General features: G+C 44.4%; 3 protein-coding genes across 3 annotated transcripts in view; 1 reads left to right on the top strand and 2 right to left on the bottom strand.

Annotated features, from left to right (window-relative positions):
• The window catches only part of LOC115816823 (calsequestrin-2-like), a 10,148-nt gene extending 3,664 nt beyond the window's left edge, over positions 1 to 6,484 (bottom strand). The window contains exons 1-6 of the mRNA XM_030779966.1: positions 6,248 to 6,484; positions 3,581 to 3,665; positions 2,888 to 2,988; positions 2,248 to 2,359; positions 1,009 to 1,082; positions 552 to 682 (exon numbers count right to left, since the gene is read on the bottom strand). Of these exons, the coding sequence (XP_030635826.1) occupies positions 552 to 682; positions 1,009 to 1,082; positions 2,248 to 2,359; positions 2,888 to 2,988; positions 3,581 to 3,665; positions 6,248 to 6,484 (740 nt within the window). The remainder of the gene's footprint in view (positions 1 to 551; positions 683 to 1,008; positions 1,083 to 2,247; positions 2,360 to 2,887; positions 2,989 to 3,580; positions 3,666 to 6,247) is intronic.
• Positions 6,485 to 7,636: 1,152 nt separating this feature from the next.
• LOC115816629 (ATP-dependent RNA helicase DDX39A) lies at positions 7,637 to 13,688 on the top strand. Its single transcript, XM_030779642.1, has 10 exons — positions 7,637 to 7,677; positions 8,636 to 8,847; positions 9,137 to 9,264; positions 10,505 to 10,781; positions 11,124 to 11,242; positions 11,601 to 11,732; positions 12,016 to 12,125; positions 12,258 to 12,402; positions 12,793 to 12,940; positions 13,480 to 13,688. The coding sequence occupies exons 2-10, from the start codon at positions 8,640 to 8,642 to the stop codon at positions 13,494 to 13,496; spliced, it is 1,284 nt and encodes a 427-aa protein (XP_030635502.1). The 5' UTR covers positions 7,637 to 7,677; positions 8,636 to 8,639; the 3' UTR covers positions 13,497 to 13,688.
• A 3,493-nt stretch (positions 13,689 to 17,181) lies between these two features.
• LOC115817042 (CCN family member 1-like) overlaps positions 17,182 to 22,500 on the bottom strand; it is a 5,709-nt gene continuing 390 nt past the window's right edge. The window contains exons 2-5 of the mRNA XM_030780283.1: positions 20,807 to 21,020; positions 18,633 to 18,995; positions 18,294 to 18,472; positions 17,182 to 17,487 (exon numbers count right to left, since the gene is read on the bottom strand). Coding sequence (XP_030636143.1) covers positions 17,182 to 17,487; positions 18,294 to 18,472; positions 18,633 to 18,995; positions 20,807 to 21,020 — 1,062 coding nt within the window. The remainder of the gene's footprint in view (positions 17,488 to 18,293; positions 18,473 to 18,632; positions 18,996 to 20,806; positions 21,021 to 22,500) is intronic.

Below are 22,500 nucleotides of genomic sequence, written 5' to 3' on the forward strand. Positions count from 1 at the left end.
GAAGTGGATTAAGTACAGGGGAAGTAAGGGCAGCGGAGGTGGAAAAAAAAGGAAAAGTAGAAATACTGTTACTAAAAAAAAAAGTACTCTGAGTAGAGTTAAAGTATCCCTCCTGTAAAATACTCAAGTTAGAGTAAAATAGTCACTCATTTACAATTTACAAAAACGGTTATCAGTTTAACCGTTTACTTAGGGTACTTTTTTTTTTTTTTTTTTTTAGCAAGAGTACTTTTACTTTTTCCGCCCTTGAAGGGCAGGGTGTAGTTCATGTGCGTTTGGATGATGGTCTGAGTGGTGGAGGAATAATGTCCATTGTTAAATTTCAGTACATTTTAATCAATGTTAAATTTAAATTAAACTGGCTAGCAGTGCCTTCCAGTCACTAAATACACAACGCTAGACATACTGCCCCACACCAGGACCAAGACCTTTCATAGTGTTGGACTAAATCATCAAACCAAAAAAACCTTGAGACAGGACACGGCGGATGATGCTAAAGATGCTAAACTGATGATGCTAAAGCTCCTCGGCCATTTCACAATGCTCTTCACCTTTTGTGCTTGTTGACAAAGTCCACTATTTCCTGCTCTGAGTTGGGTTTGCCGGGGATGGTCACGGGTTCTTCCATAAAAGGTTCATAAAAATCCACCTCGTTCATCTTAAGAGTCATCTGCTTGGCAACCTGAAACACAGAGTAGCCACACTACGGTTAAAGTCCACAGTCTTACCAATACACAAATCTGTCAACAAATGGGTGTCTGTGTTAGTATATGCACCACTTGTATGTGTGTGTATGCGTGCGAGTGTGTGTGTGTATGTGTGTGTGTGTGTGTGTGTGTGTGTGTGTGTACGCGTGCGAGTGTGTGTGTGTGTGTGTGTGTGTGTGCGTGTGTGTGTGTACGCGTGCGAGTGTGTGTGTGTGTGTGTGTGTATGTGTGTGTGTGTGTGTGTGTGTGTGTGTGGAGGGTTGGGATAGACTGTGAGTAATATGCAGGATCATGCACTTACTCCTTTGTCAAAAGTGGCAAAGAATTTGATGTACGGCTGAAAATGTTCCGCAGCCTTCTGAAACTCTTTGTAGTCTGTGAAAGAAAGACAGAGAGAGAGCGAAAGAAAGAGAGAGAGAGAGAGAGAGAGAGAGAGAGAGAGACTTTGAATGAGAAAGAAAGGGGGAACTCGCACGGACAGGATTTTTCAAAGAATCCATCTTCAATCAGAGCCTCTCAACCGAAAAAACCTCAGAAACAGAGGGAAAAAAAAAAAAAAACTTTCAAAGAGACGGGATGGCACAGTGAAGAGCTCTCCAGTAAAGCTATCGGTGAGAACGCCGGCCCTTTCCATGCACACGCCGAACGAGAGAAAGAGACATTTGGCTTCGTCTTATGTTCGATTCAGAGGTCAAAGCCAAGGGCTTGACCAATCTCCTCTTTGAAATGGCTTTCTTAATAAAAGCTACATCCCACTCACCTAAGAGCACACAGCACTCTCTCTCTCTCTCTCTCTCTCTCTCTCTCTCTCTCTTTCTAACTCTCTTTTTCTCTCTTCTCTCTCTCTCTCCCTCTCTCTCTGTCACTCTCTCTCTCTGCCTTTCTGGGAGCAGCACTATAATTGCTCTTGATCCATTTGACCAAGAACAGTAGCTATTTAAAGCTTGTCAAATTGCAAAGGGAATGCAGCTTTGTCTGGGATGGGATGGTGTGTCAGTTTTAACAGCTTGTGTGATGCCTATTGGTTCCAATTAATCTTCTATGAATTGTGGGGTGCTGCAGAAACTGGGTTAAAATTTGCAACCCAAATTGTGACCTGCTCCTTGTTTTAAACGTGTCTCGTTACAGGAGTCACCAACAGTCACGGTTAAAGCTCAATTCAGTGATGTCAAACTGCACCTAAGATATAGCTTTACATCTCTATTTTGTATCATATGGGTCGTACTGTATTGTATTGTAAGCGTAGAATCGTAAATATACATTTTCCCACGTCTCAAAGCGAGTGAACCTATGTAAGTACACATTAAACATTTATAAAGTCTATATTAATACTCACGCATACACAAACAGATAGACGCACACAAGCACACACACACACACACACACGCACACAAACATACATGCGCACACACACATACACACAGAAAGACAACACGCGCACACACACACACGCGCACACACACACACACACACACACACACACACACACACACACACAGGAATAGTGTATCAGCAGAACAGGGATGGTCTCCGGACTCACGTTCGGACTCTGTGCCCTTAAAGTAGCCGATGAGCCGGACTTCTTCATCCATCCACTCAAAAGCACGCTGCTCCATCGAGTTACTAATCAGCTCCACTGGGTCCTCCAGCAGCTGTCAGCCACCACAGAAAAAACCCCATTAGTCACCACACACTGATCTGAGATCAGCAACCGTACTCTCCGTATTATGACTGAAATTAAGCACAGGATTTGGACAGCTGATCTCAGATGCCTCTGAGGTGAGATAATGGGTCTTAAGACCGTGCCTATAGTTTCCCCTTTGCTGTCTTCGTATATAATGATCTAGTGTGTAGAACATCTCAGAGGTTACTAAAGGTCAGGCTCACTAACAGAAACTGCACATTAAGCAAAACCAATACTACAAATAAAGATTCGTGTTTTACACAAAAAAAAACAAAAACAAAAAACAAACACTTGACCAATCAGTGATCATGTTACTGGTTGTTGCCGTGTTACTCTAATACCTTTCGTTCATCCTATGTCTCTGCCTATCAGACCTCAGGTAGCATTCAACTGATTGGTAAATCAAATGTGGGATTGAGTCATAAAATCCATAATCCCTCTTCGTTTCTAGATTCTTCTGACCTGGTGCAGAGTGTTTCTTTTTCACGTTACTCACGTCTAGCAGGAACTCCACCAAAGTGTCGGCCGACAGCTCACCATCAAACTCTATCACGCGGTCGTCCTTAAAGACATAGATGCTGCCCTCCTCCTCCAAACCTGACGGCCAGAGGTGGAGAGTTTTGAGAGAGGGAGAGAGAGAGAGAGAGAGAGAGAGAGAGAGAGAGAGAGAGAGAGAGAGAGAGAGAGAGGACAAAGATCAAAGGCTCTGATATCAAAACGGATCGGGCTCTCAGACCCAAAACGGCCCGTCAGTACTTCTGATGGTTATCGCATTTGGGTCAAAGAAGGATTTGAATCTTTTGAATGATTCGGTTACTCTTACATGGATCTTTTGCCTTGTGTCCTTCTCTGTTAAAGTCAGTCAGATTCTGAGGACACCGAGTGTGTTGAAGGAACACTGAATATCACACGAATGCCTTACCAAACCTATCCAAACAGCTCTTTATCCTGTTAATTACGAGAGCAAGGTCCGAAGAACGGGGAGCATTGAAGAGAACTGAAACAGGGACCTGTCAATCAAATATCTCAAATACTTAGGTGACCTCAAAATCTGATGCTCCAGGTTCAACTTAAGGCTTCACAAGGCCTTCGCATGGGTTTCGGAGATCTATAATGTGTTACAGATGTGTTACTAAAACAAAATACAAAATATCCCCAAAAAAGGAGAAGAGGTACAGTTACCCCTTACCCAGTTTTCTGGCCACTTTGGCGTCTTTGTGAGAGTCCACCATTCCAAAGCCTATGTCTTTGTCCTCCAGGACCTGTGCGGCCAACTGCACGTTTGAGAAAAGAAGGTCATTTTAGCGTCGTGTAAGACACATGAGGAATATGACAACAACAAAACAACAATAATAAAGAAGTCCAATGACTAATGTTATGCCGAAGCAGACAGCTGTGAAGTTTTGAGAGACAGTTTGACTGTAATGAGTAAGCCAGTTCTCTGGAGATTGTATGTGTCTTTTTTCAGCTGCTGAATTGGGTCATGTTCCTCAGTAAGCTGAACATCAATTATTCCACAGACCCAGAACACGGAGGTAGACAGGGAGTCCCAGCGGAACGACAAATTCACCAATCCCTCTTATTCTCTCTCTCTCTCTCTCTCTCTCTCTCTCCCTCTCTGTCTCTCTCCCTCTCTCTCTCGCTCCCTCTCTCCCTCTCTCTCTCTTTCTATCTCCCTCTCTCTCTGATAACTCTGATAACAGATTGAGTTTGGCAATTCTAGTGCACGTTGACTTTGCAAGTAAAGCTTTGATTGTGTTGTAAGTGTATAAATGAACTGAGGGAGAGAGACAGACAGACAAAGAGAGAGAGAGAGAGAGAGAGAGAGAGAGAGAGAGCAAGAAAAAAAAACTCGACATCTTTCTGTCTCCTTTAAAGTTGTATCACTTGATTCTCCATTCATGGAGAGACTTCCTGTCTAATACACAAAAGGCTAGGAGCACAAGAAGCAGTAACATAACACTCCATACAGAACTCCATACTCCTGTTCTTCTCCGTCTGACCCGATTACCTTATATGTGAGAACAGTCAATAGAGAAGCCTCACACAAGATGCCGTATATGCATTAGTAATGGGCAGATATACATCAGTGCTTTGGTGTTAACCCCACTGTGTCTAATGAGATGGACTGGGACAGAGAGTCATTCTGCAGTCAGTCAGGCTGATTATAACACGCATTTGTCAGGCTGATTATAACATTATAACACGCATTTGTCAGGCTGATTATAACACGCATTTGTGCGTTTTCAGTATAAACCTGTCTGCATGTCTTTCATGCATGATTCTAATGACGTTCTGAATTGTGTTGAGTTCAGAGGTTTTACGTGTTTAAGTGACGAGAAATGAGATTTGGACCGTGCTTGACGGGCTCGATCCGGACAACGTTTGGACTTGTGCGGCTACAGTTAGAAGATCCCGCTGTTTGACATTTTCTGTTGGTGACACCCAGAAGGCAGTAATGTTTCAAATTTCATGATTTAGCTGTTGGTGGAATATAAAACCGGTACATTTTCCCCTCTCAAAATCACCGTTCCACCGTTCAGCGCAAGTTCTCACAAACCACTACGACACTGACTTGTCTGGTTCTGCAGTGTCCTCAGCTAGCGAGACTGAGAGAGTCTGGACAGGTTGAGGGAGTGAGTGAGTGAGAGGATCTGTCTTTTTCGATGAGAGGATAGGATGTAATTAAGGTATTAGCGTGGCCAGTATACCACAGCATCGCTAAAACACGGGCGACCGGAAAGACCAGTACTTTCAGTTAAAGCATGGACGCATTTTCCCTCTCTTTTACAATGTAAATCTCTGTGATCGCGCGCACACACACACCGTGAACGGTGAGCAGTGAGTTTGTCCTCTGGATTTAACTCATCCAACACACCGGGAGTGAACACGCACATACACCAGACGCAGGAGCAGTGGGCAGCACTACTTGCACCCGGGGGGCATTGGGGTTAAGCGCCTTGCCCAAGGGCACGCAGCTGTGGACGTCAGTCCTGGGAATCGAAACGTCAACCCGGTTCTCTAACCTCTAGACTACAGCTGGCCTTTTTATCTGTCGCAGACTTATACTGTTCTTATATTAGTTTTTATAAACGATTAAATCCACAGGCAAAACTTAATGAAACAATGCAATACAATACAGAGCAAAGCAAAACAAAAACCTCTTGTACACTGTTCACTCCGGCTAATCTTTGTGCAGACAGAAATAAGTCTAATTTGCCAAACCAGCTGGAACTCTTTAATAAGTTACTGTTTTGATGTTGACTGCAGCCTGAGGGTAGACGTGAATATGCTTCTTATTTATTTATTTTCCTGATATGTGACTTGAATTGTTTATGCTTCCATCAGTCCACAACATAATTGCTTTCGCACTTTTGTAATGATAAGAGAGAAGCAGTGTTTGGATACTGATAAACAACAGACAAATAAATAAATATCTAAACAAACAAAACAGAACTGCAAAAGCAAAAACTGCTCTACCTCCTTCAGCACCAGCTGTAAAATGACTGCGAGGGTAATTAGGGCAACAGAGGCAAGACATTCTGTGAAAACTTTCATCCTCTGTCAACATTTCTTATTAGTCCTCTAAGACTCTATGAAACCTTTCACACAGTTGTCTCCTTAAAAAAAAAAAAAAAAGGAACCCGCAATTTATCTATTTGTTGTGGCCATAACTGTGTTGTCCAGTTGGCTACGAGTCAGACGGACATGCATGAAAGAACCCTTAGCCTAAAACTGCTGAGACAAAACCATTAGTGTACTGTCTCTAGCAGTCACTGGCTTCATTATTTGACCTTCAAAACAACCGTCTCTCTCCGTTCACCGACGTCCTCTCCACCTCTCCAACGCCGCTTACCTCCAGCACCATCTCAGTGACGTGAAACTGTTTCTGGAGCTCTCTCTCGGAGGGCATGGGCCGGTGGTAAAGCAGACACAGCATGTCGTACCTCTTCAGGGCTTTCTTGTAGTTCCTCTCGTTCACGTCCAGCACTCTGACCTTCCCATCAAAGCTGGGGAACTCCAGGCCCTCCTCCGCTGAACTGAGGTTGATCAGACCCAGGCAGTAAAGGAGGAGAAGACCCAGAGCCAGCATGGTGCTTGCACTCAACCAGATGGTGGAGATAAGAGAGAGAGAGAGAGGATGGAGGAGGGAGGTTCGTGCAAGTACAACGCAAGCACTAGGTTCCTTGTGAATACTGAGGTTCCTCTGGCAGTGGTTTTTCCTCTGAGTGTTTCTAAATGAATCTGAAATGTATGTTAAGAAATCTTTGTTTCTGCGACGTTCTCCTTCTAGGTGGGTATCGGGGTTTGAGTCTGAGGCAGAAAGATCCAACTTACTCTACTAACTCTACTTCTACATTCTCTCTCTCTCTCTCTCTCTCTCTCTCTCTCTCTCTCTCTCTCTCTCTCTGTTGAAACCAGCTGTGGTTAAGTAAGAGCTTTTCCTTTCTGGCCACTTTGTTTGATGGAATTTATTACGTTGCCACAGCGCCCATTCCCCAGGTGTTTGGTGGCGCCATCTCAGGGCCTTGTTTCAGGTCTAAAAATAAATGATGGGTTGATGAAAAAGGAGGACAGATCAGAACACGTGTGGGAATTTCTTTGCCACTCTTATCAGAGTCTGAAAGAATGAGATATCCAAAATGCCTTTGGAAAGGAGTAGGGAGGAGACACCTGTAACATATGTTTGTCTTGATAGTGCAAGCAGGTGTTGACAGAACGTGAACGTAAATAAATATCTTGCGAGTAGGCGAGAGCGTATCCAATATACTAATTCGTAGTGTCCAAAAAAGAGATGACGTATCCTAATATATCACTCTATGGTCCCTGAACAACATATTGTGAAAACAGGAAACCGACGTAATGAGAAAGCAGAAGAATGTGGTAGTGTCAAACTTAGCTGATTAAAGCTTCTCATTCACAGTAGGCTGAACGATGTTAATTGAGCATGCTACGGCTTTGCTGCCCTCCTATGGATATTGTAGATATTACAATTGCTTTACTTGAATTTCGGTTCCTTCCAGTGACTTCATGCGGACAAAAAAGTGACGTGGAGCGGCTGTTATAGGCCCACCCCCTGGTCTCAAAAAGCGCGAAACTGTGAGATAGGCATTCAAATTGGCCAATCGTATTTAAGATTTACCATTTTCGGGGCGATTGACAAGAAAGACATCCAATGGTACTTGGGAACATCGAAAGATTGTTTCCGGGAAATATTAAAACCTGAGGCCTACCCATGTGAACGTAGCAGTGAAAACCGAAGCCGTAGAGAAAAAGCAACGAAAGGTACTAGACGCTTTTGCAATATTAAGAAATAAGTTATTGTTTAAATTGACAAGCTGTTTGTGTGAGATTTGTAAACCTTTCTTTGTGAGTTTTCAAGTCAGTGCTGTTTAATCAAAAACTCCAGGTCCATTTTAAATTTAAAGATGTGAATTTGTAGGAAAGACCTCGCGCTGGCTAGCAATGTGGCTAATACATCCAGTTAACCTAGCTTACTTAGCTGAGCGGTTTAGAAGCATTTTAAACAGAGCTCTTAAAACACGCTTGCATTTAAAATTTCTGTTCGTGTTTAAGCGTACGGCTCTCCCCGTGGCGAGTTGAATGACTCGTGATTCATTTATCATTCCGTTTTAATCATTTAGATCATGTAGCAAGCTAGTGGTGGCTAACGAAACAGCAAACTTTGAATGGTGAATCGATTTCAGTCCATTGTTTAACTTAGCCGTGGAATCCTTGCTGCTAGACAGGCTAGCCTCGTTCTACTCGATAACGAAGCGAAATATCTGAAGGATGACTAGTTGATATTTGAAATAGTTCATTGGTTTGACAGCCTCTTTGCCTTTACATTAACGTAATACGATACGCAGTGTTAATAATTGTTAATAAAGCAAGCTAGCTGGCTAAGAGGCTAAAGTGTCATGCGTGTAGCCGACAGATAACATTAACCAAATAATCAGAGTAAAAATGTGATGTAGGGGGATTTGAAACCGAACTATTCTCAAGCTAAACTGGCTAACACCTAGACCTGTTAATAGATTAGCATAAAATAACCTATTTGCACAGCATTCTCAACCCGGCTGGGAAAGCGTTTTGATTTCATGCAAATTTAAGTGTGGATCATAGACAGAGTTCCACCTTGCACCTTGTATGAGGCGCATAAATTAACATAGCACAGTATGTCTAGTGAATTGTTCCGTAACCGAATGGAATTAACAGTGGATTCGTTTCTCTGAATACGAAGAAGCATGGCCGAAAACGACGTTGAGAATGAGCTGTTGGATTATGAAGACGACGAAGAGCCGCAGGCAGCCCCGGAGAGCGCGGTCCCTGCCGGGAAAAAGGAGGTCAAGGGTTCCTACGTCTCCATCCACAGCTCCGGCTTCAGGGACTTCCTGCTCAAACCTGAACTTCTGCGGGCCATAGTGGACTGTGGTTTTGAACATCCGTCTGAAGGTAAGAGAAACTTGCCAACGAACTCACATAGTGTTTCTATGCGTCACCCAAGTGTCTCTTACACTTACATAAAAGTATTTATAAAGATGTTACAGTTAACTAGAACCGCATATTTCTTGATGGTTATTGTTTTTTTGTTTTTTTATATAGCTTGGTCAAAAATAACAGCTGCCAGATTTGTATGTAAACAGACCATATGTGTGACATGCTTATGTAAAATAAATAAACTCCTTTTTTCTCTCTCTCTCTCTCTCTCCCCCTCTCCCCGCCCTCTCTCTCTCACACACAGTCCAACATGAGTGTATCCCCCAGGCGATCTTGGGCATGGACATTCTGTGCCAGGCCAAGTCCGGTATGGGCAAGACTGCTGTGTTTGTGCTCGCCACTCTGCAGCAGATTGAGCCCGTGGATGGTCAGGTGAGAAGACGTGTCGGGACACACACTCATTTCTCATTGGTCGGTCACAAGACCGCCGGCGCACGTGTAATAAAACCGGCGCACGAGGACGAGATGGACCTCTCCACCCTGTCCTGTTTGGTTATGTTTTAGACTGTTACCGACGGTCCCCGATGTTAATGAGTATTTTTGAGGGTGACTTTATTCTCATCGTTGGACACGGCCGTTGAGGACATTGAGAGTCCGTGAAAAGTGTAATGATTAAGCTGTGGACAATTTAAGTAAAAACTTCTATGAATGGGCTTTTTTTTGTTTGTTTGTTTAAACAACCAAAGCATCGTGTAAATAGAAGCAGTAATTGTACACATGATGGACTTATTTATGCTGGATCTTAGACGTTGATACCTCTAGTTCTTAACTGTGGAAAATGTTCAGAGTCAAGGCCCACTAGCCATGAAAACTGTAGTAGAAGAGCACACTTGTTTGTCTGGTTCAAACTGGAGTTGATGAAGGGTGGCTTGTCACTTGTCTTGTGTGTGTGTGTGTGTGGGGCTGTGAATCTGTTGACCTTTAGAGAGAATGTGTGTGTGTGTGTGTGCACGTGCATGCATGTGGCTCCGTAAGGGTTTCTGAGAAATGTTATCTTCCCGTGTTGCCCTCCCGAGTCCTTAAGCCTGACTGGTTTGATGCAGTCTGTGTTTTTCAAAAACTCGACGCAGGGAACCCTGTCCCGTTACTCAGCGGCGCATGTCTGAACTCTCCACCGTCGTGCTACAGACTCTGTGGTTCTTTACTACATAGGACAGGGTTCCTATACGTTTCTCACTCTGTTTTATCAACAGCCTTTGTTTCAGGAACCTTAAACAGTTCTCAGTCTGTAGAGACCGTACACATCCTGAATCTCTTTTTCCCCTAAAGCCACACAGAGGGTACTTTACCATCCTGCAGAGAGTCAGCATAAGACAGTTGCCTTCTCAGGGCAGTTAGAGTCGTGTGAGCAGGTTAGAGGAGGAAGGAAAGAGAATATTCAGGAGCAGTGAAGTGCACCAGACCACTTCATCGATTCAAACGCCTAAGGGAACCATTCACGTTCCTGTTTGACCCATGCAAGTAACTGGCATCACTGCTAAAACTCTTAAAGCCGGACCTGTGGCACGTTTTGCACTCTGTGAAGCCAGTAGAAACAACCTGTTCAAATGCATGTCAGATCTGATTGAAACGAACTGAAAACTGTTCTCGTGTGTGTGTGTTGTGTGCCCAGGTGTCTGTGCTGGTGATGTGCCACACGCGTGAGCTGGCCTTCCAGATCAGCAAGGAGTACGAGCGCTTCTCCAAGTACATGCCCACCGTCAAATGTGCCGTGTTCTTCGGCGGCCTGCCCATCAAAAAGGACGAGGAGGTCCTGAAGAAGAACTGCCCCCACATTGTGGTGGGCACGCCCGGCCGCATCCTCGCCCTCATCCGAAACAAGACCCTCAGTCTGAAGAACATCAAACACTTCGTCCTGGACGAGTGCGACAAGATGCTGGAGCAGCTGGGTGAGTGTGTGTGTGTGTGTGTGTATAACTCTGTTCCCTCTGATGCATGGTGGCACTCAGTGTTTTCCAGTGGTTTTGATTATAAGTTTGTGCAGCGACAAGTGACGGCCCTTTTTGACCGGGGGAGAACAGCAATTGCTAAAACCTTTGTGTGTAAGAAGTAGTTCTTGTTTTTCTTGAGACGCCGAGTGTAGCTGCTTTGGGAGATGTGTTGAGTGTGATTGTGTCTGTGTTCAGTGGGATCATGTGTAATCGGTGTGTTGAGTGTGATAGTGTGTGTATAATCTGTGTGTATAAAAGGCATGTTGAGTGTAATTCGGTGTGTGTGTGTGTGTGTTTCAGACATGAGGCGTGACGTGCAGGACATCTTCAGACTGACCCCTCATGAGAAGCAGTGCATGATGTTCAGTGCCACCCTCAGCAAAGAGATCAGACCCGTCTGCCGCAAGTTCATGCAGGATGTGAGTACACGCTCTGGGCCTGGGTGGGCGCGGCCGTCACCACAGCACGTCGGTGTCAACTCTTATCAAAAAAAAAAAAAAGAAAAGATTCTTATATTGGCCCAGAGTCAGGAAGTAAGCAACAGATCTGAGAGTTGTTGACAGTCTCCACCCCTCACATTTGTACAGAACATTGTAGAAGATCTACATGAGGACCTAGAAACTTCCAAGACAGGCGGAATACAAACCAAGCATGTTGCCATTGAGGAGCAGTCTGTGTCATAAGCGCATTAGGAACAGTTGTTCTCTTTAGCTATAGGTCGTAGTAGCCTGTTGTAGTCCGAGAGAGTAAAGTGTGTGTGTGTGTGTGTGTGTGCAGCCGATGGAGGTGTTTGTAGACGACGAGACCAAGCTGACCCTGCATGGCCTACAGCAGTACTACTGTAAACTGAAGGACAGCGAGAAGAATCGCAAACTCTTCGACCTGCTCGACGTCCTCGAGTTTAACCAGGTGCGTACCTCACACGGCCGCCCCCCTCTCACCGTTACCGACGGGCTCTTTATTACAGACCCTCTTTCCCATCTAATGCACTCTTCTTCTGTACCCGTTAGGAGTGAATATGGAGACTGGAAATGTTTAATGTACACCAGCGTACATGCTCTCGTTAATCTGTCATGTCTGTTTAGATTAGTCTGTATTAAGTGTGTATGTAGTCAGACAGTGGCACACTGTTAATGTAAAGGTGATTGTCTTTAAGATAATCATTGTCTGTGTGTGTGTGTGTGTGTGTTAGGTGGTGATCTTTGTGAAGTCCGTTCCGCGTTGCGTGGCTCTCTCCCAGCTGCTGGTGGAGCAGAATTTCCCTGCTATCGCCATTCACAGAGGCATGGCCCAGGAGGAGAGGTGAGGAGAACACGTGAAGCCCCCCTCCACTCTCTCTCTGCTCCCAATCTGAACCGGTTAATAATGGGCTGCTGCCGGATACTTGTGTGTTACCTAAAGCTGACGTGTGTGTGTGTGTGTGTTTTTACCCAGGCTGTCACGGTACCAGCAGTTTAAGGACTTCCAGAGGAGGATCCTGGTGGCCACTAATCTGTTTGGCAGAGGGATGGACATCGAACGTGTCAACATCGTCTTCAACTACGACATGCCCGAAGACTCAGACACCTACCTGCACAGGGTGAGTGTGTACACAAACACACACACACACATCCTTCAACCTAGCACAGAACCTTTTTTTTATGGGCAGTTTGTATTGACAGGCTGCTCCTTAAGTCTTCTAAATATAGGCCTTCAACACTCCCCACTCCCATGGCTTGAGTTTTTTTAAAAAAATAAAAAAAAACACAGTAATTAAATCTAGAGCCATTTTGAAGAGGGTGTGGGTGTTTATGGAAAAACACACAAACTGAGAACTGTGAACCAACCAACCCCCCAGACGTGCATAAAATCCAATCTGCTTCACTAGGAGGGTTCTCGTAAGTTCCCAGTGCAGTCCCTCTGTCAGTAACACTTAGTTCCTTCCCTCGCTCACTCTGTGTGTGTGTGTGTGTGTGTGTGTGTGTGACAGGTGGCCCGTGCTGGCAGGTTTGGGACGAAGGGCTTGGCCATCACCTTTGTGTCGGACGAGACGGACGCCAAGACCCTGAACGACGTGCAGGACCGCTTCGAGGTCAACGTGGCCGAGCTCCCCGAGGAGATCGACATCTCCTCCTACAGTAAGAGACGCGCCTCCCTTTTTACACTCGCTCACTCCTCTTATTCCGTACCTCTTAACAGTAGGCCACTCCTCCATTTTTACTCTCATCTCCTCCTCTTATTCTGTACCTCTAACAGTGAGAGATGCACCTCCTTTTTTTTTTTTTAAAACTCATTCATTCCTCTTACTCCGTACCCCGTTCGTTAATTCACATACTTTTTCCTCCTTCACACCTGTCTGTCTCTTTTTGTTTGTTTGTTTGTTTTTCTTTGTTCTTTATTCCTCATGTCTCCTGTCTGTCTTGCTGTGTTTGTGTGAAGTCCTCTTTTGTTCGTCTCCAACTAAATCGCTGATCATCACTCTTCCATTACAAAACGCATCGAAAACTTTTGGCAGCTCAACGGGTGCTTTTGCCCCTCTGTCAAGCAAAAATCATTTTCTGTTTTTTTTTAGTAAATAATCTTGCTTTTATCTCACTTTACGTTTGAAGTGTAACCTTTTGTAGCTATACACTCATAACTATCTCTCTCTCTCTCTCTCTCTCTCTCTCTCTCTCAGTTGAACAGTCTAGATGAGTGATTCCAGTCCCAGGGAAGATCAGTCTGTAGTGCTGGTGTCTTTGTGGAAGAAGGCAGTTCCTTGTTTTATTTTTCTTAACCTCCCGTCGTACACCCCTTTTACTCTGTTCACAAAACACAAGCGTAACTTTTTTATTTTTATTGTGCCCCCGGAGGAGTCATATTTTTAATTTTTTTTTTTTCTTGTTGATTGTGGTTTCTCTCTCTCATTGGTTTTGAAAAATTAAAACTTTTTATACAATGTTAGCTCATGTGTTGTCTTTATTGTTGTTGTAAACCTGCTTTTTTTTTTTGCCTACGAAGAGTTAACTCAAATTTTAAAACAAAGTCATGATTATCAATTCAAATGATCTCATTCTGATCAGTGTGGATCAGGACTCAGTCTGGGCTTCTCACAGCCTTAAGAGCTTAATTGCTTGCCTTTGTGGAGGACAATCAATAATGAATATCCTATAATGTTAGTTTTGGTTTGGGCACAATTGCTTGCTGTCACTCTACCATTAAGAACAAAATATTCACAATGCTTTTAGAAGTAAAATTTAGAACCGAAGTGCGCTTCGTTGATGTCAGCCCAGGTTTAGATAGCAAGACAATTAAGAGCCAATCAGATTTCTCTTTGCTCTAGGGACCTTTCTGTGACCGCTTTCCGTCTGTATAATACCTGTAAAACACACACGTCCCGGTTTTCAACATTCACTACCAAATTGTTCCGGTTTTCACCACAATTAAAATAATATACTTGTTTTCAGCACTTATGTTGAGGTTTATCATATCCAGCCTCACTCATTATTACCTAATCCAATCAAAAAACACCAACAATGCACCACATTGTCTGTACGCGTGTCAATCGATGTGTGGTTGTCAAGGCTGTTGCTAAGACGTTTGAGGCTCTGTCTGACAGAATCTGTCAGCACGCTAACGGTTAGCATCATGCCAAAGAGAAAGTCGGTCTTTCCTAAAGACCCCCACAGGGCTTTACCCGTTTCTACGTGAAGTAGCCGGCAAGGAAAATGCTGCGTTCTGCACACACTGCTGGAGTACATTTTTCATTCGCGCACGGTGTAAATGCCGACATAAAAGATCACATTAATGAAAACACCTATGATGCGTGCATGAACGTGCGGTACACTTAAGGGTCCCAGCTTGGGGGTTTAAAAACGTGGTCACTCTACAGTAGAGGGGAAAACAATGTTATGCAACGTAGTGCTAGACATCAACAGCAGAGCGCGCTGTAGCAACAGAGAGAGATGATTAATGGTTACTCTTTGAACATTTTTAACTATGATCTGTCCTTAAAACATTGCTGTCTCTCCATCAGAAAAGAAAGGCCAGCCAAATGAGACAAGCTATAAAGGGCGTGATGAGTGGCCAGGTCGTATTAAAATTACTCTTTTACCGAATGAGAAATTTGACCCTCAGTTCAAATCGTTCTCTCTGTATAAGGTGTTCGGACTAGCATGTCTCCCAGACAGTCACGTTCACTGGTCAGCTGAAAATGTTCGGGAAAAAGTTTTTATTTGTGTTTCTGAACTAATTAATTAGCTTTCAAAGTCTATATTTGCACAAACAACTTAAAATTAAAAGACGTCGAAATGAATTGCTCGGTGTTTATAATTTTTATTTATGTTGAACATGAAATATGTGAATACTGTGTGTTGGACATGCACGGTACACACCACATTTAAAAATCTAACCAGCGTTTTCACATTTGTTTTCAAGCGAAGTGAAAAGGAACGAACGCTGTTTATCCGGACACAAATTAAGACTAGTCTTTCGAATTGCGTCTGCATGGAAAATTTCCAAGACGCAATTTTGTCCAGGAAACCACTTAGTCCTTGATAAAGAAACCGACCGATTAGCATTCTTGCCCATGATGGTACAGTCCAACTTCATCGACCTAACCCCATAAATGGTAAAACGTTAGCTGCCTACCAAAACCATTTAACTATCCCATTCTACCACGTTGGACTAATTTAACAGATAAGACTGGTTTAGGAGAGTTTAATTCACAGTTCACACAATAGCACCAAGTAATTATTCAGCAATTACACGGTTTGTGGCAGGTAAAGACGAAGCTAATCTAACTGTAACGGTCAACGTAAACGCTTCGTCTCATCTAAAGCATCTGAAGAAACACGAGATTAAAGAATATGGCAATTATGTCATACCTTATGCCTACAAATCAGTGCAACTGCTGTGACAAAAATGTATGGCTTTACAACGTTAGATAACGTTTAACAGATGTTCCTCGATGAAGTTACTGTTCACCGTTTTTTTAAGCATCTGTGGAGTGTAAAACCTATACAGTCTGTACAGAATGTCACTGGATAAACAAATAAATACATTAAGTAATACAAAATAGATAGTGGAAACCCTCCATGTCATTCAGACTGAAGGGCTATGAGTTACTATCATGTGCATGTAGGAAATACATATTGTGTATTATTGTACAACTAGATTCACACTAAAATTCACTCCTCAATATGTATTGTATAGCTTCAACCCAAGTGGAGAATGGAAAACTTTCTGAACTTGGACATCATTCTCAGAGACTTCACATAGACTAGTTTGAAACCTCTCTCTCTCTCTCTCTTTAATAGCATGGCATCTGAGCTAAATGCAGTCAGACACTATCATTATAAGCACATCTCATAAATCGTAGACCAGCAAAGAGCTGCTGGTCTCCTCGCACTGCCCGCAGACCAAAACAGCTTCATCCCTTTGGCCTGCTGCAGGGACACAGTCAAACAACACAACTAGCCAGTTAAGTGAAGTTCTGTTAAAATCTTTTGGAATTGATCATATTAAAACATTTGAAAATACCTTTTTTTTTTTTTTTTTTCAGCGTTTTATGCCAGTCGAGCCACGTCATTTCGCTCATTTGTCTTGTGCTGAGTAAATCGAAATAATTTGGATGTTTAACAACACGGTTAGAGTAAAATTCGAGAAAAGTACAAATTAATATGCAGTCATGTGGTTTATGTTGTACACGCAGGTCCAACAGTCGTTCTGTATCAGCCAACCAAATCCAGGCCTGCCAGTCAGTTCTCGTTTTGAAAAATGGTATTAGTTCTCGACAGCATCCACGGCATAATTTCAGATACTGTCACATGAATTCTACACTCCAGGAAATGTGTTTGTCAACTCGTACCGTTCAACAGACTGTAAAGGTTTTGTTTTTTTTTTTTCTTTCACTTTCACCGACAGTCTTTCTAAACATCGTTGTGGGCCGGTGATCCTTTTGGCGAAGACCAGTGGAAGGCCAGGGATAATTGTCAACCAGCAACAAAGGCTTATAAAACATACTACCGTTAGCCTCTTCATAATTTATGCATCCACTCTGAGCCATGTCTTCGGGGTTAATACTGGAGGGTCAGTCATTTGGGCCAAAATGTGGATTTTTTAGGGTATTTCATGTCCATAAATGGAGCAATGGCTATGTTGGAGGAAATTTTTTTTGTTTTTCTGAAGATGAGACAGCATTCGCTCCAATCTTTGGAGACATGTCGCTGTTTTCTTTCGCGTATCTAACCTGTTATATGGTCTGGTCATTCGTAGCCCAGTGGGTGCAGTGCAATCGTAGCTGCGTGGCATTGGTAAACAAGGTCAACTGAAGGTCAAATAAGTGGTATGGTAGCAGTAGCATAGCTAACAAGACCAGACTATACGAGCAGAACAGATATTAATCAATAAACTTGTGCGTGTCCCCGTACAGCCATCTCTGGGGTGGCATGGCGATGTCGTTGAGGTGCCCGCAGTCACGGCTGCACTTGCAGGACTGCACGAACATGACGTCCCGCTCTATGTGCCCGCCGCCAGGGCACCGAAAAGACACGGTGACGGTACGGCTGGTGCGCGGAGAACAACAGCGCCCGTCCACACACACCCCGCAGTAGTTAGGACGGTATGGCCGAACACTATGGCAACCAGCAAAACTCAGGCGCACAGGTTCCGGGGCCTTCTGTGTACGCGTGCATTTCTTTCCTTTCTGGCGGGAACAAGAAAGAGAGACAAAGATGTCGGTAGAGGAAAATAAGATACGGGACAGGAGAAAGACCACAAAGTACTCTTTTTTTTAAATGGAACTGAATTGTGCTGAAATTGATGTCACCTATTTGATGAACTGAATTGGACTGAATTGAATTGAATTGAACTGAAGTGAGCTGAATCAAGCCGAACCGAATTGAGCTAAACCGAATTAAATTGAACTGAACTGAATTTAATTACATTGAACCGAACTGAATTGAACTGAATTAAATTGAGGCTGAGACAAAGATGTGGGGAAGTGTGGTGGTCCTGCTGGGAGAGCTTGTTACAGACATTTACAGTCTATTGAGTGGAGGCTGTGAGAAACGGTGCGTGATTGGATTAGCCTGGGCTGGGAGGCTGGGACACTCTCTAATATAGACCTACTCGTCTGTCCCGTCACAGCAGGAAACAGCATGGAGGGAAGCCATCGCACGGCCAAAAGAAAGGGTGTAACTATATTTAATGATACAGACGGTTTCAGACTGCGGGTCAAATTCTCAGGATCATAAATCTTTAAAAAGGTGTGTGTGTATGTGTGTGTGTCTGTGTGTGTGAATGTGCGTGTGCATGTGCGCGTATGTGAGTATGTGAACTATTATCATTTATACTTTTTTTTTTTGTTGGCAAGAGAATTTTTTCTGCATGTCACACTGGAAATAAAATATACTGTCACCACAGTTCCTCTGCAGACTTTACCTAAGGGAGAAAGGGCTAGTAATAGTACATGTTGTGTGTGTGTGTGTGTAGGTGTTTTTACTACTCCACCTTGGGGGAAGGGGCCAGTGAGGTGCAGGGTCTGATGTTACACAGTCGTGTCTCCTTCACCAGCTTGCACTGCGCATTGTCGTTGGTGATACGAGACGACACGCCCATTCCACAGCTACGCGAGCACTGTGACCAGTCTGTGGTCTGGATCACACATTTCTCCTTCAAGTGGCTCCACTCTGCGTACATGTGTGTGTGTGTGTGTGTGAGAGAGAGAGACAGAATAACTCAGCAGAGAAATCTCACAACCGGTCACTAATCATAACTTGGTAAACATCACTCTCAGCTCTCTCTCTCTCTCTCTCTCTCTCTGATTGGCTCATAAAAGCTGTCACTCACCAGACAGATGTTTGTTGTCATGTTCACTCTCCCAGCCCTTGCCCCTCCCTTCCACCTCATTTGTCAGTCTGCTGCTGTCGGGCTTGTGTTGACGCGAGTGAGCGTGCGGACGCTTTGGCCTGACTTCGGGCGGCCCTATCGCCCCCTTGTGGCAGTCTACGCTGAAGCAGCACTGCCCGGGTATGCGGACCAGCCTTGGATAGGGGCACGACGGGGATGCCAGGGGTAGCTGGGTGGTACAGAGAGGGGCGCAACCCACTGCGCCATCAATACAAGTGCACTGATGCTTACAGCCCACGTGAAAGCTCTCGCCGTTCTGGAAGATTCTGCCATTATACTCGCAGCTGCGACCCTCCAGTTTGGCTGATCGAGAGAGAGAGAGAGAGAGAGAGAGAGAGAGAGAGGGGGGGGGGGGGGGGGGGGGGGGGGGTTTGAGAAGAAAGATGGAAAAGGGAGATGTGACGTAACGTGGGTCTAAAATTGTCCGAAACGGTCTTCCACCTTAACGGCTCTGTCCTTGTTTGGCTGAAGTTCGGAATCTCATCATTCCTCGACTCAGACGGCTCCCTTCCGCTTTTCCCGTAAGAGCCATTATCAGGGGGAAAGGTCACCGTTTTCAGAAGTTAAAAAAAAAAAAGAATCACCGTACGCTTTTTTTTTGTTTTGTTTTTTTCACCTTAAAAAAAGATGTTGATCGTTGGAGATCTGATGCACTCCCTTAGCTGTGATTTATTTGGGTTTGGCCAGTGTACATTTTGGCCCCACACCCTCCCGCTGTGTCCGGCTCTAGCCATGTTAATGTTAGACGGTCGGCTATCGCCGCCAGCATCAAATCCCTGTTAACGGAGCTGTGTTTGAAGTGCGGTCCAACGGTGGGGGGGGGGAAAAAAACAAAAAAAAAACTGGCATACCAGCCTTTTATTGAGACAACATTAAATTCTATAGAGGCTGAAGCAGAGTGCTGTTAACCCCACTGAGGATATGATGTTTCTAACGTGTTTTTCCTATCCAACCTCTCTCTCACCTGCTCGGTCATCTCAGAGACGACTGCAGACAGGAGAACATTCTAGATATGCCCCAACGGGCCAACAGTACAACGACCGCAGGGGCTCAGTCGGGGTTTAACACAGAGTGTAAGCACCAACATCAACACGACAATATCAAAACAACCAAACCCCACCCGCGCTATATATATATAGCGATGCGCACGCACACACACATACACGCACACGTGAAAGCTTACGATGGCGACGTGTGTCTTTTTGAGGTGCGAGCGAAAGAGATGCGTATTGAGTGGGCCAACAAACAGGAGGGCTCTTGTGTGACAATTTCTGGAACTATCAGAGAGTTCCAGTTCTGGCCTCCAGCTCTGGAGATGACTTCAATTTGCATAACCACTTCCTTCCCAAGCGGTGACGGACAGACACAATCGACCGGACACAAAGAGGGGCCCGCGGCCGGGGGGGGGGGGGTTAACGGAAAGGTCAGAGGTCAGAGAGAATAAAATGGCGGGGGGTAAAAGTAGAGAGGTGGAGAGAGATATTCTATCCTTTAGATGATGCAGAGGATCTCTATTCTTAGGCCAGCCTGGAATCCTCAACTTGTTTAGAATGCTGTTCCAGTTCCGTCCTTCTCTGCTACCAGTCGTAGCTAAAAAAAAAACAACAAAAAAAAAAAAACGGCTCCACATCCCCCAAGCCAAACAACGACATGCTTACAAAACGAACTGCCTTCATTCTATAAATGACCCCTTTTAAAATGTACTGTATATTTATTTTTGGACCAAATACCACATTATTTCTTTGTTTAGTATATGTCCTGCTGCTATGTGTGTGTATTCATTTGTGTGAATTTTTGTGTGTGTTGGTGTGTGTGTGTGTTTATGAGAATGTCCTGCTTACTTGTAACCTTTTCAAATGGACCATCAACCAAATAAAAATAAAAATCCACAAAGAAACCCTTATATTTACCAACAAACACACACACACACACACACACCAACACACACAGAGACACACACACTCCAACACACACGTACTCACACACACACACACACACACACACACACACACAGAGACACACACAAACATTCACACACACACTCACAGGCACACACATGGACACACGTACACACACACACACACACACACACACAGCACCCTCCGCGCTCTTACCTCGGCAGACACCTGTGGTTAGTGTCACGTCATTGCCATGGTTACACTCCAGGCCTTTGTGGTGGTCACAGGGCAGGGCCACACCGCAGTCCTCGTTAAGCTGGGCCGCACACACCTTACAGCACCCACAGCCGTCGGGCACCAAACTCACGCCAGGCGGGCACGCACGTGGCTCCGCGGGGCACTCACACACAGCTGGGCAGCTGGCACCAACCTGGGCGCATGACACATGGCGTGGAGATTCAGGGAAGGGATGAATCATGTCTATAAAGGGCCTATTTATAACCACGCAACTGGATTCAGCTCTAAATCAGAATGCCGGTGATGCCGGTAATTCGCCATCGTCACAGTCCCCTCAACCATTACTGAAGTTTTGAAGGCACTCGGTAAAATTATGAAGGCAAATACAATGTTTTGGCTCTGTTTTGCATCATGGTGCCATTGCTGAATGTAAACAGTAGCATCCTCGCATAGTCTGTCACTTAGAAATTCAACTTTATCTTCTGGATCCAGACTTGTCTGTCTTAATGGATCTCTTCCCTGTTTTAGATGACTCACCAGGTGCGTCCACCAATCAGAGCACAGCTCCTCTCACAAACATCTGTCATTTATAAACAGGTTTTCAGCAGACAGACGGGCACTCCCATGCCCAACAGCAGGTGAGGCTGAGATGTTTCAAAGGTACCTTCCAAACGTCTCCCTCTCTTTATAAACATGCACACACACACACACACACATACAAAATCTCTCTCTCTCTCTCTCTCGCTCACACACACACGCACACACACACACATACAAAATCTCTCTCTTTCGCTCTCTCTCTCTCTCTCGCTCACACACACACACATACAAAATCTCACACACACATTATCCTGTGGCGGGTATTGGCCTCCGGTGACTATCCGTAGCCATAGATGTAAACTGAGTTAAGTTAAACATCACTGTTATTTTTACTAAGATTCAGAACGACATCTTTCTCTCTCTCTCTCACACATTCTCCTGTTCTCTCTTTTTCTCTCTCTGATCCGATGAGGGGAAATTGATGGAGAGTGTGGGTTGAAGAGGGAAAAGCACAAGTCTGTGTGTGTGTGTGTGTGTGTGTGCGCACATTACGCAACTCCTCCAATAACGAAACTCGACCCTGTTAAGGAGAATCCCTCAAGGGAAACTTTTTTTTTTCTTCATCAAAACTACAGCTCAACTGCCACTCAGGTGCAGAAACCATAAAAGGTTTTAACCAGTATCGCAAACACCTCGTTGCTTTCACTAGGTTTCAACCACTTTTTCTCTCAACATGCCACCTTTATGCCATGTAACCATCCTGCTTAAATAATGTGTTGTTGTGGGTATTTGGGCCAGAGTCTTTATGCTCTATATACATCTGTATTGTTTCCCTACAACAGCGATATATTTACTGAGTGCTGTATACTTCATCGTGAGGATACTGAGCTGGTTAATACAGCTGTGAAATATTGCTGAGTATTTTCAGTTGGTCACTGAAGTCAGCTGAAGATCATTGTGCCTGCTCCTAATCAAAGTCACAGTATTCAGGTTGGTTGCCAGAAGTGAATTACGCTCCCAGGATTTTTAAACTCTAAAGGGGAACAGACAGGCAAGCTGACAGACAGACAACACACGCTCGCGCGCGCGCGCACGCACGCACAGACTCGGAAACACACACACACACACACACA

Source organism: Chanos chanos, chromosome 7 (assembly GCF_902362185.1).
Source record: "Chanos chanos chromosome 7, fChaCha1.1, whole genome shotgun sequence".
NCBI lineage: Eukaryota > Metazoa > Chordata > Actinopteri > Gonorynchiformes > Chanidae > Chanos > Chanos chanos.